At 42.7% G+C, this 19,478-nt stretch overlaps 1 protein-coding gene across 1 annotated transcript in view; it reads right to left on the bottom strand.

Moving 5' to 3' along the window:
- COG6 (component of oligomeric golgi complex 6) overlaps positions 1 to 19,478 on the bottom strand; it is a 162,589-nt gene that overhangs the window by 18,040 nt on the left and 125,071 nt on the right. The window contains exons 14-18 of the mRNA XM_068265035.1: positions 15,555 to 15,686; positions 13,055 to 13,222; positions 12,259 to 12,366; positions 9,312 to 9,365; positions 72 to 151 (exon numbers count right to left, since the gene is read on the bottom strand). Of these exons, the coding sequence (XP_068121136.1) occupies positions 72 to 151; positions 9,312 to 9,365; positions 12,259 to 12,366; positions 13,055 to 13,222; positions 15,555 to 15,686 (542 nt within the window). The remainder of the gene's footprint in view (positions 1 to 71; positions 152 to 9,311; positions 9,366 to 12,258; positions 12,367 to 13,054; positions 13,223 to 15,554; positions 15,687 to 19,478) is intronic.

Below are 19,478 nucleotides of genomic sequence, written 5' to 3'. Positions count from 1 at the left end.
GTTAAAAGGAAATAAATATGGAAGCCTCCATCTCCCTTTCACTTGAAGTTCCTTTTAATAATGTCACTTACTTTATTGTAGCGCTGAGGAAGAAATTCAGCTGAGGCATCTGTAGATTGTCTGGTGCTGCCAGGTAGCGATCAAACTGGGCCTGAAGACAAGACATTAGCAATGAGGGGGTTGCAAACTACAGATTACACTTTATTCACACACAACTCATTCTTGGCCATAGCTGTGTACTGCCTTTACATAGACTACCTAACCCAGCTTTGTTTACTCTACATACAGTAGTTAGATGTAGTTTTTGGTACATGCAAAAAATATGATACAAAACAAACACAATGCTGAAATGGGATTATACCATACATTTATACATGGTCCGCAAAGGCTGCAGGGCTAGCTATACAAACAGCCATTCTACCGTTAGCTATATGGTTAAAATGGACTTGAACTCTTGCACAGGACAGAGGGAAAACATAAAGGAAAAGCACCCTGAATGTATTTAGAGAGTTCAGGCTGTCTAATTCCCCCTCATTTGTGACTAATCACAAGTGTAATTTGATCTCTCCGCTATGTCAGCTCAGGAATCTCTTAAGTCCTCGGCAGAGCAGCTAATTTGTAAACACAGGATGGTAACCCTATGTCTGCTTCCATGAAAGCAGGGAGTAGACACACTGAATCCTATAATAATCCTAACATTTGTATAGCGCTTTTCTCCTGTTGGCTGATGGTGTAATGGTTAAGGGCTCTGCCTCTGACACAGGAGACCAGGGTTCGAATCTCGGCTCTGCCTGTTCAGTAAGCCAGCACTAATTCAGTAGGAGACCTTTGGCAAGTCTCCCTTACACTGCTACTGCCAATAGAGCGCACCCTAGTGGCTGCTGCTCTGCTCTGGCGCTTTGAGTCCGCAAGGAGAAAAGCGCAATATAAATGTTATTTGTCTTGTCTTGTCTGTTGGACTCAAAGTGCTCAAGAGAGTACACTATCCAGTCACTGAAGATTTATTGCAGGATTTGTATCAACCGTAACAAAGAAATGTTTTTTTTAAAGGTTATTATGCTGTTGCTCATCTTTTAGAGCAGAATATACAGTGGGGTGCGAATGTTTGGGTAACCTTGTTAATCGCCATGATTTTCCTGTATAAATCGTTGGTTGTTACGACAAAAAATGTCAGGTAAATATATCATATAGGAGACATACACAGGGATATTTGAGAAGTGAAATGAAGTTTATTTGATTTAGAGAAAGTTCGCAATAATTGTTTAAATAAAATTAGGCAGGTGTATAAATTTGGGCACTATTGTCATGTTATTGATTCCAAAACCTTTAGAACTAATTATTGGAACTCAAATTGGCTTGGGAAGCTCAGTGACCCCAGACCTACATACACAGGTGAATCCAATTATAAGAAAGAGTATTTAAGGGGGGGGGGGGGGGGGGGGTCAATTGTCAGTTTCCCCCCTCTTTTAATTTTCTCTGAAGAGTAGCAACATGGGGGTCTCAAAACAACTCTCAAATGAACTGAAGACAAAGACTTTTCACCATCATGGTTTAGGGGGAAGGATACAGAAAGCTGTCTCAGAGATTCCAGTTATCTGTTTGAACAGTTAGGAACATATTGAGGAAATGGAAGACCACACGCTCAGTTCAAGTTAAGGCTTGAATTGGCAGACCAAGAAAAATCTCAGATAAACAGAAGCGACGAATGGTGAGAACAGTCAGAGTCAACCCACAGACCAGAACCAAAGACCTATAACATCATCTTGCTGCAGATGGAGTCACTGTGCATCGTTCAACCATTCGGCGCACTTTACACAAGGAGATGCTGTATGTGAAGTGATGCAGAGGAAGCCTTTTCTCCGCCCACAGCACAAACAGAGCCGCTTGAGTTATGCTAAAGCACATTTGGACAAGCCAGCTTCATTTTTAAATAAGGTGCTGTGGACTGATGAAACTAAAATGGAGTTATTTGGGCATAACAAGGGGCGTTATGCATGGAGGAAAAACAACACAACATTCCAAGATAAACACCTGCTACCTACAGTAAAATATGGTGGTGGTTCCATCATATTGTGGGGCTGTGTGGCCAGTACAGGCACTGGAAATGTTGTCAATGTTGAGGAACACGTGGATTCCACTCAGTAACAGCAGATTCTGGAGACCAATGTCCAGGAATCAGTGACAAAGCTGAAGCAGCGTCGGGCTGGATCTTTCAACAAGACAAAGACCTTCCAAATCCACTAAGGCATTCATGCAGAGGAACAAGTACAACGTTCTGGAATGGCCATCTCAGTCCCCAGACCTGAATATATTTGAAAATTTGTGGTGTGAGTTAAAGAGAGCGGTCCATGCACGGAAGCCAAACTTGAATGAACTAAAGATGTTGTGTAAAGAGGAATGGTCCAAAATACCTTCAACCAGAATCCAGACTCTCATTGTAACCTACAGGAAGCGTTTAGAGGCTGTAATTTCTGCAAAAGGAGGATCTACTAAATAATTATTTCATTTCTTTTTTGTGTTGCCCAAATTTATGCACCTGCCTAATTTTGTTTAAACAATTATTGCACACTTTCTGTAAATCCAATAAACTTACTTTCACTTCTCAAATATCCCTGTGTGTGTCTCCTATATGATATATTTAACTGACATTTTTTGTCGTAACAACCAACGCTTTATACAGGAAAATCATGATGATTGACAACGTTGCCCCAAACTTTCGCACCTCACTGTAAGTATACACATACATACAAAATGTACATTTGTTCCAGGAAAAAATGTTCCATAAATGATTTTGTTCCTATTTAGCTGTCACTTACAGTAGGTACTATTAATCTGATAGCTCTAAACCTTACCGACGGGTTTTGGACTGGTCCATCTCCTCATGGGGGGAGTACATTTAAGAATGCAATGAGGAAATTAGGGCAGCTGTATTGGGATACTAGAATATTGGAAATATGACCGATATTCTACTATTGCCTGCCCCCGATAATAGAATATCTGTAATTTTACTAATATCCTACTATTACCTTATCTTATCCTATTCTCACAATAACCCCCTCTAACTATGCCTAACGATAACTTACTCCTAACACTTACCTCCCTGCTACCTACACCTCCACTTTCCACCACCGCATATTCATTTGAACCTGAGATATTACGGACATTAAAATATCGGTAATGTTACATTTTTTTTTTTCATCTGATGTCAGATGAATGATGTGGGAGGCACACAAGAGGTATTCCTCACAACATCAAAACACAATTAAAATCAAGGACAGTAAATGACAATATGGTAGAAGCGCTCCGCTACATAGCCACTCACACATTCACACAGGTCTCAGTGTTGCTGCAACTGAAGTTGACATTAAATTCTGATTGAAATAACTCAATTCAGTAAGTTAATAGGTAAGAATGTATATTTCTGTTGCCCACACAAGAGCACACTAAACAGAGGTAATTGGCACTGAATTACTAAAGCAGACATGTATTTTAACTCATTATGTAACATATATTGACAATCTGACCAGTTTAAATGGTACACTTTAAAGCGGTATAAAACCCTGACATAATATTCAATAAAAACATGTTTTTCTACTTTTTATATACCATACGGTTCTCATATTTGCTTTTGTGCATAAGTATTATTATTCATTTAGAAATTACAAGTTTCCACAGTACACTTTTTTGCTTTGAGAGCTGACTTTGCATTTTATTCATAACTGTTTTTTTTCCATCTTGAAATATAAGCAGAAATGCTTTCTGACTGTCTGTCTGTGTTCAGGAGACTCTGCAGTGTCAGAGAAGTGTTTGTTTACATTTTTCACTTGATACAATTAAACACAAGATAACATTATCTCTAGTTCGGATTGGTCCAGCTTTCCCGACATCAAGCTTTTCTGTCCTGTGCTTAACCCTTTGAATGCTGTTCTAGTAAAAAAAAAATGCTGGTAGTATATAATATACTGTAAATAATGTTTTAGAGCAAAGAAGAATTGCTGGGTTTCATTCCGCTTTAAAGCACACCTGTGCTTAAAAGAGAGTCTGAGGGCCCGTTTCCACTAGAGCGAATCCGCATGCGTTGTCTGCATGCGGATTCGCATAACCAATACAAGTGGATGAGACTGTTTCCACTTGTCAGTCTTTTGGTGCGTTTTTCTGTGCAGGATTTTTCTGCACGGTAGGGCCTGCAGAATTCGCCTGCGTGAGGAATGCAGGCGATTCGCAGGCTATGTATTTAATAGGGAAAACGCACATGCGTTTTTTGCCGCGATTTCGCGTGCGAATTCGCACGAAAACTAATGCAAATTGAACCAGGCAGTGACATAGTTAAAATCGCTCATAGCCTGCCTATGCGAAATCGCATGCGAAATCGCGGCAAAAATCGCATGCGGAATCGCATCCGCATGCGATTTTGTCAGCGGTGGAATCCCAGCGATACGCACCGCACTAGTGGAAACGGGCCCTGAAGCCTCCAAAAATACCTGCTGTTACTTGCCAGTTCTCTTTAGCATTAATGCCATAGCTGAAACGCTGCATCCCCGCGGCTGAACGCACAACTAATACCCCCGAAATCCCGGGGCAAAATTCCACGACTTTCCAGGTCGTGGATTTTGCTGCCCGGGGGAGGCAGAGCTTTGCGCTGTAGCTCTGCTTCCATTCACGTCAATCTCCACCTCTCCCCGACCCTCTCAGTGAAAGAGGACTGAGAGGGGCGGGAGGAGGCGGAGATTGACGCGAGTAGAGGCAGAGCTACTGCGCAAAGCTCTGCCTCTTCAAGGAAGGAGCCCCGAAATTTGCCCTGGGGACTTCAGGGGTATTAATTGAGCGTTCAGCCATGGGGATGCGGCGTTTCAGCAATGGCATTAATGCTGAGGAGGATTGACAAGTAAAAACAGGTATTTTTGGAAGCTTCAGACTGTAATCCATGAGGTCCCTCGGTGTCCTCTATGTCCCCTCCGTTCTCCTGTTGGCTGCTCTATAAGATGTGTGACCCGAACAGGAGTTGTGGTGACTGCACATGCACAAACCTACCCGCGTGCCTGTCTCGATCGCGCTCCTGTTACTGGGAGCATTCTGCGCATGCGCAGTTCTCTACAGTATGACCGGCACGTGCCAGTATTTACCATTGGCAATTATGATGGCACTCAATTTTTAAGGTACCGCGAATCACGCTCAAAAGACCTGTCCCAACATAAGTACCCTCTGAGGATACACATACTATGTGTTAAAAACATAGGAACTATAGTAACGTCTTCATTTCTGCTTTAAATCATCTGAACTTTTAGCACCATAAAGGTGGCCACACAATAAAATGATCCAATTTTACGGACATTCGATAAATATTATTGGATCTACCAAAAAAGAAAAATTTTGATTTTTATCGATCCGGAATACTGGTAATTTTTCTTCAATTTTTCTAAAGATTGTATGGTGTGATGCTGGGTACACACAATACGTTTTTCTGCTTGATTTTCCACCCGATCGTTTTTTTCCACTCGATTCTGCACTCAATTCTCTTATCTTCCGTTCGTGTTTCTTATCTTTTCCCATTCACGTCTATGAGGAATTGAGCGCAGAATCGATCGGAAGGAATATCGGACATGAAGGGAATTATCTATCAAATCCATCAATTGAGCGGAAAAACGTATCGTGTCTACCCAGCATGAGATTGTCAATTTATTACTATACACACCCTAGCAATTTCCTCAGAGTTTCCAATCATTTTTATCATAACTGGGAAAAATTGAACATATGTGTGCAGTACATTGATCATATTTTTGAAATGTTACAATCAGTCAGAAAAATGTATTGCAATTCTTGAATTGAACAGATATTTTAAAAATTGTATGGTGTGTGGCCACCTTAACTCAGATTAAAAGTATCCTAAGTATCCTAAAAAGGGCTGCAATTAATATTATTCTGAAGTTACACTTGTTTCGCTTTCTGTCCAATACATTTTGCTGAGCACCTTAAAGAGAACCTGAACTGAAAATAAAAAGTCAAAATAAACATACACAGGTCATACTTACCTCCTGGGTAGTCTACTCCACAATCTCTTTTTCCGCTCCTGAGTCCTGTTTGTCCACTGTGATCAATGGATTTCTCCGTCCTCCATTTTAAAAATGGCCAATACCCCCTAACAGCTTCCTGGTCAGCATACTTATAAACTGTAATATCACCCACTTGAGCCATACATGGACATTACCTTGCACATCCAGTTGTAACTGACAGCTACTGATATATAACTGACAGCAACTGGTATATTTCAGTTCTGACAAAATATCAGAACTAAAAGGGATCACTGTAAGAAGAAAATGGTGAGCTTCTGAGAGGAACGGACGGTGAGGTTAGTAAGTAATATTCATTTGTAGCCATGTCGTGTGTTTATTTTAAATACATTTCCTCGCTTCAGGTTCCCTTTAAATAAAACAGCTAAAATGGGGGAACAGAGGTAAGTTTGCTGGAGAGAAAACACAAACCCTACCAGGGTGCATTCCAGGTAGCAGACAGTGGTGTGTATACAATGCCAGCATTTGTAACCTACTTTTCATAGACAGCAAACCTATAATTACAGTGGTTACAAAACAAACATCACGCTCAGCCACTGGGGACACTGCAGAGTTCAGCTGGAGTTCACAGAATACTATTTACAGAAAACAAATACTAGTTATACTTAGAGATCATATTTCAATACTCTGACATATAAACAATTTTTATGCAGATAAAATCAATGACACATTAGAAATTAAAGGTACATTCTAGTAATAATTGAAAACAGCAAAGATTCTGGCAGTGAGCCCACATGATCCTAATAAACAGACATTAAAGAGGAACTAGAGTGAAAATAACATAATGAATAACATTTTTTTATTTTTTTTTACCAGATTCATTTATAGATTATTTAATGTTTGACCATTGTAAAATCTTTCCTCTACCCAATTTACTGTCAGAAAAGGATCACTGGTGGTGATAGCTTTAGTTCTGCCAGGTGATCTGTACAGAATGTTAGTTCTATGCACAGAGGGAGATATTACTTGCTTGGCAGTTGGAAAAAGCTGTTATTTCCCACAATGCAATCACACAATACAATGCATCCCCTGACGACGCTAGTTTGCGAAACCGGTCGGGGAGGTGACAGGCGACACCTTTATACTGTCCTCTACTGCTGACCCATACATGCGTGCAACTTTCTCGGTGTTCCCATTGCATGGGCCCCGTATGTAAGTTTTGTTTTTATGCTATTTTTAAGCTGTTTTTACTATGAAAACTCTATATTAAACAGTTTACACTTAGAGTTGCCATTTGTTTGTTTTTTATGATGTTTACGGATATCCATTCGTGAGATGAATCATTGCTGAATTGGTGGATCCTGGACAGGCTGTTGCTTCCTGATGTCCTACCAAAGCCTTGATACAACCTTATAATGTGGGCAGCACGGTGGCGTAGTGGTTAGCACTCTTGCCTTGCAGCGCTGGGTCCCTGGTTCGAGTCCCAGCCAGGGCACTATCTGCAAAGAGTTTGTATGTTCTCTCCGTGTCTGCGTGGGTTTCCTCCGGGCACTCCAGTTTCCTCCCACATTCCAAAAACATACAGATAAGTTAATTGGCTCCCACTAAAAATTGGCCCTAGACTACAGTACTTACACTACATAATATAGACATATGGCAATGGTAGGGATTAGATTGTGAGCTCCTTTGAGGGACAGTTAGTGACAAGATATATATATATATATATATATATATATATATATATATATATATATATATATACACTGTACAGCGCTGCGTAATATGTCGGCGCTATATAAATACTAAATAATAATAATAATAATAATAATAATAATGTGGGTTGTCCCCAGCTGGTAAGCCTCTTTCCTTTTTTTGGGTATGCATGATTGCAGAGCTATGCCGTGACCCCGATATTTATTGTGGTGGAGATTTACCTGCTCTTATTCTTTGTTGAAGACTCGTCTTTTGTTTTTGGACTCTGCGCTGATCATATATAATTTACCTGTTTGTGAACTCTGGACATTGTTCTTCTCTCAGCAGTAGGGATGGTCGGAAATGCCAATTTCCGATTCCGCGGTAAATCCGCATTCCGCCATTGCCAAATACTGATTCCGCTTTCCGCTACCAATTTCCGTATTCCAATGCGGAATTTCCGCCGGAAATCGCGGAAATTCCGCCCGACTTTAACATCGATTTTCTCAAAAACTATAAGGTCTTTTTGAAAACTTTTTTTTGCATCTTGTTCAGGAGATTCTGCTTAATAAACTTTGGTGTTTCTAGGACTTAAGGGGGCTTTGCTATTAACCGCTAAAGTCGGCGGATTTTTACTGTAATGTAAATGCAGAAAATAGGCAGATGCAGATTTTCTGCATTTTACATTACAGTAAAAACAGAATCTTCTGAACAAGATGCAATAAAAAAGTTTTCAAAAAGACCTTATAGTTTTTGAGAAAATCAATGCTAAAGTCGGGCGGAATTTCCGCGATTTCCGGCGGAAATCCGCCTAACGCACTTGCATTACCGATTTCCGCATTCCGATGCGGAAATGCAATTTCCGATCGGAATTTCGGAAATTGCATTTCCGTGGAATCCGAATGAGCATCCCTACTCAGCAGCGGACACTTTGTTTCCTTGGCGGTGATACACATATGCAAACTTATTTCACACAATGCAGTGAGGTTCACAGACAGGAACTGTCAGGATGATGGTCATGACATCACACTGTGGGAGGGGTTTCACCACAATATCAGCCGTACAGACCCCCCTGATGGTCTATTCAAGAACAGGTAAAGATTTCTTGTGGCAAAGGGGGTACCAGCTATTTATTGGAATTATATTTAATCCTTGGTTAAAGTTCCTCTTTAAAGACAAGCCAAAGCTCAGGTTCAGAAACAAATACTGACCTAAGGATAGGGAAGCCTCTGGATCCTAATGAGGCTTACCTCTGTGTCCTACACCACTCACCGTGACCCTCCTGCTGATTGGGGCTGCACTCTTATGCTGGCACGGGCATGGCCAGGCTGCATCAGCCCCTGAGCAGTAGCACAAGTGGCCCGGGCCTACTGCGGAGGCGCAGCCTTACGCAACCAGACCCAATACGGAGGCAATCTTGTTTAAGAGGAGTGCAGCCCCAATCAGATTACAGGCAAACCCTTGTAGGGTTTGCGCTACAGGGGACCAGAGGACTACAAGTATTTGGTTCTGTATCCAAGCTTTGGTTCAGGTTCACTTTAAATATGGTCTACTGCGGTCAACTGTGAAGTTTGTTTTGCTATTAAAAAAGTCAATAAGTTATATGCATACCATTGCAGCTTTCAGTGACACTGAATCCATATTGGGTAGGTTGGATAGCGGTCCCTGCAATAAGAAACACAATCTGTTAATTTAAAACAAGAGCTACAAAACTGTTAAAGTGTACCAGAGGTGACTAATAATAAAAGTGTTATACATACCTAGGGCTTCCTCCAGCCCCATCCGCACGGAGTGATCCCATGCCGCTGTCCTCAGCCTTCTCCAGCTCCGGGACCGGGTCTCGTAACTTCAGCCGGTCACGGCCAGTCTGTGCAAGAGAAGTGCGCTCTCTACGTATCTGTCCAGCGTCTGCTGGAGAGATATGTGAAGAGCACACTTCTCTTGCGTCAGACTGGCAGTGACTGGACGAATTTACGGGACCCGGTCCCGGAGCCGCAGACAGTGGAGGACGGCGCTGTGGGAGCAATGTAGGCGGCGTGGAGGATGCCCCAGGTATGTATAAAACTTTTATTATTAGTCAGCTCTGGTTTGTTCTGCTACCGATATTAAATAAAAAACCACACATAAATGTTATGCAATAAACATTGTCTTCGCTGTTAATGTGAAGTTAACAGGCGTACAGTAATGGAAAGTGAACATAGAGCCCAATCCAATTCACTATTTCTCATGAGTTTTCTCTTGGGAGATAATTTTTCATCTTCTGTTTAAAATAACTTGTCAGCACTTTTCTATTGAAAAAGGACCAAAAACTAGGTGAAAAAGTACTGCCAAAATTATTCTAAGCATTTTCCTGCTCGCTGGTGGCTTAAAGAGAACCTCTAACAAAAAAAGTTCCCCTGGGGGGTACTCACCCCGGGAGGGGGAAGCATAAGGGTCCCAATGAGGCTTCCCCCACTCCTGTAGCTGCAGGCAGTCCTAAGATGGCTCGCCCAAAGAGTCCCGGAATCCTCCCTCGACAAGCACTGAATTATTTACCTCTCCTGGCTCCAGCGGGGGCGCTGTTGCAGCTCTTCACACGGAGATAGGCGAAAATAGCCAATCTCCGTCGGGTCCCCTCTACTGCGCAGGAAACTTGCGCCTGCGCACTAGAGCGGCCCGACGGAGATCGGCTATTTCCGCCTATCTCCGTGCGGAGAGCAGATACTGCACCTGTGCTGGAGCCGGGGAGGTAAATATTTACATCACCACCGTTTCGGGAGGATTTTTGCCGCCACCGTGGGACCGAGGAGGACGGGGGGAAGCCTCAATAGGATCTGGAGGCTTCCCCCACCCGAGGTGAGTACCCATCAGGGGAGGTTTTCTTCGTTACAGGTTTTCTTTAACAGGCAAAAACATCCCATGGGGCAAACTTAGGAAAAAAGTAATTGGATTGAGCCCATTATAAGAGTATATAATTGGCATTGCCTTTAGTGGAAACTGCATTAATAAAAATTGTCATGAAAATACACACAGGAGAATTATATGACACTTAAAGAGACACTGAAGCGAGACTAAATCTCGCTTCAGGTCTTATATATAGCAGGGGCATGTGTGCCCCTGCTAAAACGCCGCTATCCCGCGGCTTAACGGGGGTCCCTTCACCCCCAACCCACCCCCCGCAAAAGATGGTCAGAAAATGGTCGCTGGCTGTCTCTCTTCCTGGAGGCAGGGCTAACGGCTGCAGCCCTGCCTCCCAGCGCGTCTATCAGACGTGCATCGCCGCCTCTCCCCCGCCCCTCTCAGTGAAGGAAGACAGAGGGGCGGGGGAGAGGCGGAGATACGCGTCTGACAGACGCGCATGGGGCAGGGCTGCGGCGGTTAGCCCTGCCCCAACCAGGAAGCGCTCCCCCGCTGCACGGAGGGGGTTTGGGGGGACAGGGACCCCCGTTAAGCCGCGCTATAGCGGCGTTTTAGCAGGGGCACACGTGCCCCTGCTATATATGAGGTCTGAAGCGAGATCTATTCTCGCTTCAGACTCTCTTTAATACTGTTGCTAAAAGTTTCAAAGGGAGGCTCCTCCCATTTGATCTTACAAGCCTCCCTATTAAGCCTTTCAAAGGATAGATGGTTTCCCTGACAAATAAGAAAGCTCTGCTAAGCTTACTAATTTTCCACTTTGCCTCAATACTATATATCTATCAGTAATATCAAGAATTACAGATTTTTTTTTTCCATTTAGGTATCCTGTGACTATGTGGTCTTTTATCTTAGGCTCTTCTTTTATTACCTGATTTTCCTTAAAGAGGAACTCCAGTGAAAATAATGTAATAAAAAAGTTCTTACTTTTTACAATAATTATGTATAAATGATTTAGTCAGTGTTTGCCCATTGTAAAATCTTCCCTCTTCCTGATTTACATTCTGACATTTATCACATGGTGACATTTTTACTGCTGGCAGATGATGTCACTAGAAGGAGATGCTGCTTGCTTTTTTGGTAGTTGGAAACAGCTGTTATTTCCCACAATGCAACAAGGTTCCCACAGTGTGCTGTCAGTACCTCAGTGCTGTGAGGCGCTGACATCACACTGTGGGAGGGGTTTCACCACAAAATCAGCTCCCTGATGATCAGTTTGAGAAAAGAAATATATTTCTGATATATATATATTTCTACATGGAAAGAATGTATAAGTTACTGATTGGGATGAAGTTAAATTCTTGATTACCTCTTTAAGGGTTGTTGGTGTCAAAGTAATGGTCAAAGCATTGTTTGCACACATACGTCTTTGTACATTGACTAAGTGCAAGTACAGGTGCCCCACAAGATCGTCTAAAAAGTCAGCATTCCGGATCTTTAAACAATAACACCATCCCAGTACATTCTTCCCCTCCTTACCCCACCCACTGGTAGCCACTTCATTGTGTGTCATGCCTCACCCCCCCGCCAAAGTAAAAACACCAGTGTGATGCGTCTGTATATCTGTCGTTTCCCACAGTGCTGCCTGCAGGATTGCGCTTGGTGCTGACGGATGACACTACTGCTACAGGTGTACGACCCTTAGGATGAAGCATTTTCTTACCTGCTCTGGCTTGTGCTGCTGAATAGAGCTGTAGATCTGACTCAGTCCAGCTTTGGTCAGTACAAAGGAAGCTTGCACATTGATCAGTGTGTCTAAATGTGCTTCAATCTGTGGGAAAAAAAACAAAACCGGATTTTTTTTCCTTTTTTCCTGGGGGGTCTGATTACTGTTTAAGACCACCGTAGTTATCAGAAAAAGCCTTCCTATGGCAGTGAAATGCCCACTACACATACCAGAAAGAGCTAAGCCACTCTAAGCTGCCAGTTACACATAGTATTTTTTTTTAGCATTTCTAGGGCTTGATTCACTAAACCGTGATAACTCAAATATCACACCTTATCAAAGATATCACACCTTATCAAAGTTAACACGTCTTATAAGAGTAGCATAGCGAGCGCTACGAACTCGCGGGGGCTCAGGGCAGGACGAGTGTCATTGCCAATTAGCAGGCATAAGTTTGTAGCGCTCACTATGGTACTCTGATAAGGCATGTTAACTGTGATAAGGTGTGATATCTTTGATGAGGTGTGATATCTTTGATGAGGTGTGATATATCTGATGAGGTGTGATATTTTTCATGAGGTGTGATATCTTTGATAAGGTGTGATATCTTTGATAAGGTGTGTTACCTTTGATAAGGTGTGATATCTTTGATAAGGTGTGATATCTTTGATAAGGTGTGATATCTTTGATAAGGTGTGATATTTAAGTTATCACGGTTTAGTGAATCAAGCCCCTAGTGTAAGTGTATCCAAAGTCAGTTGAGTTGGTTAAATAAATAGGAAATGAAACTTGCCTGAAACTGAAGCATCTCGAGACGTTTGTCAGTGAACTCAAACAAGGCGAGTGTGGTCTTCATCACGTAAAGACAATTGACCATGTATGTGGCCATGTCAGCTGTCCCGAGATTGCTGGCAGACACGGTACACATCTGTAGCAGGGGGTCCAGGACACAAGACAACACCTAGGGTGACACACCATAGAGTAGAGTTACCCTACAGCCCAATTCACTCTTCACACAAGTGCTATGAATGGTCAAAAGTGCAGAAGTTTTATCCACTTAATCAGCACATTAAATTGTGTAAAAATGTACTAATGTAGCTAATAATCCTAAAATCAGAAATCACGGAGAACACCCTGTAATGTTTACCTGGATGTAATCTGTCTGGTTGTAATAAAGCAGAGATCACCCTGGCATCATAACTGCTAAGTAGTTAGCATGTCTGCCTTGCAGCTTTCAGGTTGTGGGCTTGACTCCTGCTAATGACTCTAACTGCATGGGGTTTGTCTATAGCATGGGGTTTCCACTTACAACTCATACATGTCTTGTAGGTTTACATGCAGCTGACCAACCTGGGCCTTGTATATGCACACTTATAGGGATGTTAGTCTGTGAGTCCCTTTGAATACAGAGACAGACGTGAATGGCGCATGGTTAACTCACCCTTGTCTCCGTCTCTGGCTGCTGCCCTCCACCTTCTCCAGTATTGATGGATTGATTCAGAATGCGACGTGGAGAGCAGCGACCAGAGGTGGCGACAAGGGTGAGTTAACCCCCTGCAGCGGCTTGCCTGTGTAAATGCTTGTTTCATTTGGAATCTGAATTATGGAACTCCTGCCTAGAGGAGAGCGGTGCTACACTACCTACACTTTCTAAGGCGGGAGAGACGAGTGTTTATGCAGCTCACACTTGTTTTGTGGGGTGGGGGAAGGGGCTATGTTGGGTACAGGTTATGGGGGGAACAGGGAGTAGAGTGATAGCACTCATTATTTGTTATGGAGGGTGGGGAATGGATGCTGCATGTTTTGTAGTAAGCAGTCACCCTCCTGGCACATGGACAAGAGGGCAAGGACTCCGAATAAGAAGGGAGAGGAAGTGAGCAAGAACCTGGATGTCTGCAAAGAAAGGGTCAAGTTTTTGGAATTGTTATTATTTAAAAAAAATTATATTTATATTATTTAAAAAATATATATATTTCTTCTTTCATGCCCAATGCATAATACAAAACTAAAACATAAATATAAAAAATGCATAAATAAAAGCTGAGGTTACAATGGATATGCCTAAACTAATGTACACATGGAATGAATGTTACCCAACACAGCCTTCTGTGATCACGTCAGTTAACTGTTAAGTTGTGGTAAATGTACAAAAGTGCATCCCTATTCTGAGAGAGAGAGAGGGAGAGAGGGAGAAAAGGAGAGAGGGAGAGAGAGAGAGAGAGAGAGAGAATGTGTGTGTGTTTTTACATGCATGTATTTGGTGGTGGGTGGGGAGAGAGAGAGTGAGAGAGAGTGTGTGTGTGTCTGTCTGTGTGTGTGTGTTTTGTCTGTGTCTGTCTGTGTGTGTCTGTGTGCGTGCGTGCGTGCCTGTGTGTGTGTTTTTACGTGCATGTATTTGGTGGTGGTGTGGTGTGTGTGTGTGTGTGTGTGTGTGTGTGTGGGGGGGGGGGGGGGGGGGGGGGTCCCACTGCAGCTTATAGTGGGAATTAAAGCGGCAGTCTGCCTTGTATCTTTAAACTTAATTGTTCCTGAAAAGGACTGAGCTCATTAGGGGTCACTTTAAGTCTGACTAAATTGTCCCCTGAACCAATCACAAACAAGTGTTTTTGGTGGGGGAAATATAATACCAGTACCTTAAAGTGGAAATAGACTCAGAACCTCTCTGCCATAAAAGATTAGTCACAGCATAAACTTTATGGAAAAGAATGGAAATCCTAAAAAAACAAAAAAACAAAAACCCTGAAGTTTTAACTTGTATACACTTTCTAGGGAGCCTAGAAAGGGTTATGCTTCAGTGTTTATATATGAGGAGACAGCCATCAGAGCTACCAGCAAAGCTCCAGCTACTGATGACTAATTACCCTGTATGATCTGGCTAAACAAACACAGAGCAATTCATTTTGTCAGCAACTATATGTGGAATAAAGACTTTTCATTGTGTGCTGTGCAAGAGTTCAGGTCCGTTTTAACTCCAATAGACAACTGATACACCAAAGACTGCTAAATGCAGGTATCCAGTTCTCATTGATAAATATATATATACAAATTCTTTCACCTTGGAAATCAATGTTCTTCATCAATAAGCATAGCCACATTAATCAATGTATCACTATTGTTAGCAAAACAAAGGGCTAGAAATGTAACAGTCAAAGCCTCTAGCTGCCTGTCTATTATCCACCTGTAGTAGCTAGAAACTTTCCTTTGTTTGCATGGCTTTCCCTTCCTTGGTCAGGTGGTATTAAAATACGATTTTTCTTCTCAACAATACTTTTAGGAGCGAGCAACAGATTTACCTGAACAAAGTCAGCTTGCCGTGCATCCAGGGGGACCACAGAAGAGTCATGAGAAACGAGAACTTCACGCAGTAGAGAGAGCGTTTGATTCAGGGAAGAACTTGGGCCCAAATCTGCAGGAGGCAACTCCACCTATACAGAAATCAAAGCAACAATGTATCATTTAGCATGATTTCACACTGACAAGACATAGCACAGCATTTCACAAAAGCATACATCAATATTAAAGAGCAACTTTAACCCAGGATTGAACTGTATCCCAGTCAGTAGCCGTTAACCCTATCTCAGGAGAAATAGAGGGGGGGGGGGGGGGTGTAAGCATCTGTATTATTATTATTTATATAGCTTCAGCATCTTCCATGGTACTGTACAGAGTATATATAATTGTCACTAACAGTGCCTGAGAGGGGATCACAATCCAATCCCTACTATTGTTATATGTCCATTATAGTCTAGGGCCAATTTAGGGGGAAGCCAACTTGTCTCTATGTTTTTGGGATGTGGGAGGAAACCGGAGTGCTCGGAAAAAAACAGGAACATACGGGGAGACCATACAAACTCCTTGCAGATAGTACCCTGGTTAGGATTCAAACCAGGTACTCAGTGCTGTAAGGCGAGAGTGCCATCTACACGTCTGTGAGACTGGTATTGGGGTGAAACCCCTCTAATGGTACCCATACACGGTACAATGAAAACGTTTGATTTTCCCATTTTTTTCACCAAAACTATCAAATTGAAGGAAAGTTGAAAGAAATCCTTTTTTTCGATCAAGAAAAAGGAACGATTATCCCGCTTTTTTCTATAAAGATCAGACATGTTGGAAAAATCTTTATATTCGATCTAACGGAATAATCAAACGAAATTATCTAATAAAAAAAATGAAAAATTGTACCATGTATGGGCACCTTAACGGTGTCCATATTACCCTGTGTCAGAGTGCGCCAACAGTAAGTATGCCTAGCGCTGCCCTCCCCCCCCCCCCCCCCACACACACACTCAGTGACGTATTTCCTGCTTGATAACCGTATTTCAGCACATGTGCGCTGCTACCGCGATTGCTCGCTCACACTTACCATGTCGCCACACACACACACACAATATATATATATATATATATATATATATATATATATATATATATATATATATATATATATATATATATATATATATATTATCTCACAAAACTGAGTACGCCTCTCATATTTTTGTAATATCTTTTCATATGACAACACTGTTCTGACACTTTGATACAATGTAAAGTAGTCAGCGCACAGCTTGCATAACTGTGTAACTTTTGTATTTCTATAAAAATAACACAACACACAGTCTTTGTTTAAACCACTGGCAACAAAAGTGAGTACATCTCTAAGTAAAGAATGTCAAAATATTCCCCAGTAAAACATTTTCCCTCCCCGGGGTCATGTTACTTGGTAGTGTTACAAGTCTCAGGTGTGAATGGGGAGCAGGTGTGTTAAATTTGATGTCATCACTCTCACGCTCTCTCACACGCATGTTCTCTCATACTGGTCACTGGAAGTTCAACATGGCCCCTCATGGCTGAGAGCTTTCTGAGGATCTAAAAAAGAAAAAAAGCATCGTTTCTCTACATAAAGATGGTCTAGGCTACAAGAAGACTGCCAACACCCTGAAACTGAGCAGCAGCACAGTGGTCAATGCCAAACGGCGGTTTAACAGGACAGGTTACACTCAGAACCGGCCTTGCCATGGTTGCCCAAGGAAGCCGAGTGCATGTGCTCAGAGTCATAACCAGAGGTTGTCTTTTGCAAACAGATGTATGACTGCAGGCTGCATTGCAGCATCAGTTGAAAAAGTAAAAAATACAGTAAAATAATTGTAATATTTACTGATATTTTATTATGACCTCTCCCTGCTCTCACACAGAACCCTCCCTTAGTGGTGCAAAACCTTAACAACCCCCCTTCCCCGGTGGTGCCTAACCTTAACCCCCGTGGTGGTGCCTAACCTTAAACCACTGAACCCCCCCCCCCCTCCCCATGGTGCCATGGTGCCTAAGCTTACCCCCCCCTTGTGGTGCCTAACCTCAAACACCTTCCTCCTCCCCTTCCCCATAGAGTACTAACCTTAAAGGACACATCCAAGCTAAAAAATAAACAAAACAACTTACCTAGAGCTTCCTCCAGCCCCTGGCAGCCGTACTGTGCCCGCGCCGCAGCTCCGCTCCCCACCGGTGGCCCGGGCTCCCCTCCGGTATCAGAGGCCTAGTTGCGCTCCCCCGTGCGTCTCACGTAGTCGCTCTGACGTCACCGGGACTGTACTGCACAGCCACAGTAGTTCTGCGCCTGCGCAGTACAATCCGGATGACGTCAGTGCGACCCCATGAGCTGCACATTGGAGCGCAAGTAGATGCCGACCTGGCGAGGTCGGCATCTACACCATAGTAGACTGGGAGCCACCGGAGCTGCGGCGAGGGCACAGGACGGCTGCCAGGGGCTGGAGGCAAGATAATTTTTGTTTATTTTTTAGCCAGGACATTCCCTTTAACCCCCCTGAGGTCACATAACTTTAACCCCCATAAAAAGCGATATTGTTTGTTTATATTAATGTGGTGCCCTTTTTATACAGTTAGAGCCAATGGAGAAAAAATTCGTATTGATGGAAATGGGGTGCCCTTTTTAACAGGCTCCATTATTACATGATACATGGGCATCTGCGGGGCATCCTCAAACAGAAGGTGGAGCAGCACAAGGTCTCTAACATCCACCAGCTTCATCATGGAGGAGAGGAAGAGGATTCCAGGTGTACATGTAATTATGGCATTGGGAAATTTGGGCGCAGGCTAAAGCTGGAAAACAGCTCACCCTGCTCCTGAAAAAGTCCCGGCGGCGCTAATTACTATTCCCCCTCCAAGGCGCCGTACAAAGTGCAGGTAAGATGCAATTCCGCTTCCAGCTATTGCTGGTGGCTGAATTATGCTCTTTTTATCATCATGTAGGCTCCATCATTTGACTGTGCCCAAATTATAGACTGAATGCTACACTATAGCAGGAATTCCAGTGCTGTTTGTGCCTGACATGGACTCAGGTTGCAACCTATGAAGCTCTAGTGAACTGTAGAGTTCTCTTTATGGGACAGCAAATTTACACTGTTATATAAGCTGTACACTGACTACATTGTATCAAAGTGTCATATCTCTAGCGTTGTCCCATGGAAAGATTTAAAATAATTCAGATATGTGAGAGGAGTATATTCATTACATCCGTATGAAGCATTGCAGAGCACATGGTGGAGAGAAGGCCTGCTATGCACATGTGTGCACAACCATCCCTGCCACCCCAGCCAGCGGTGGAAGCCAGTAATGATCTGAACAGCTGGATCTCAGACCCGGCCTGAAATACAGCCAAATCAAATTATCATTTTGTGTCTCAGCTGCTGATCTCCACCATAGAATGGCAAAGAGTTATAGGAATACTTCCATTAGTTAAAAACACTGATGATACAACATATAGGATAGTTATACACGCTATTTTGTTATTTAGTGTGCGTTAGTACGCGTTTTTTCCATAGCAGTGCATTGGGAAGAAGATTTCAGTTAAAACACGTTAAGTGTGAAAGGTGCCATAGGAAAACATGGGACTTACTTTGAAAATCAGTTTTCTTTCCGTTTTAACTTAGAGCAACTGATTAAGTGTAAAAGGACCCTTAGTGCTACATGATTTCACTATTAAAGGAGCATTATGGATATATTTGTGCTAGTCCATTATTTTCACCATCAGTCATTTAATACAGACAGCATAAATGTCACCATAGAGCAGGGGTCTCAAACTCAATTTACCTGGGGGCCGCAGGAGGCAAAGTCAGGATGAGGCTGGGCCGCATAAGGAATTTCACAATCGCGGCGCATCGCCATCTCTGCCCGCCCCTTTCACTCTTTCTTCACAG

Source organism: Hyperolius riggenbachi, chromosome 2, assembly GCF_040937935.1.
Source record: "Hyperolius riggenbachi isolate aHypRig1 chromosome 2, aHypRig1.pri, whole genome shotgun sequence".
Lineage (NCBI taxonomy): Eukaryota > Metazoa > Chordata > Amphibia > Anura > Hyperoliidae > Hyperolius > Hyperolius riggenbachi.
This window is presented reverse-complemented; position numbering and strand designations above follow the sequence as displayed.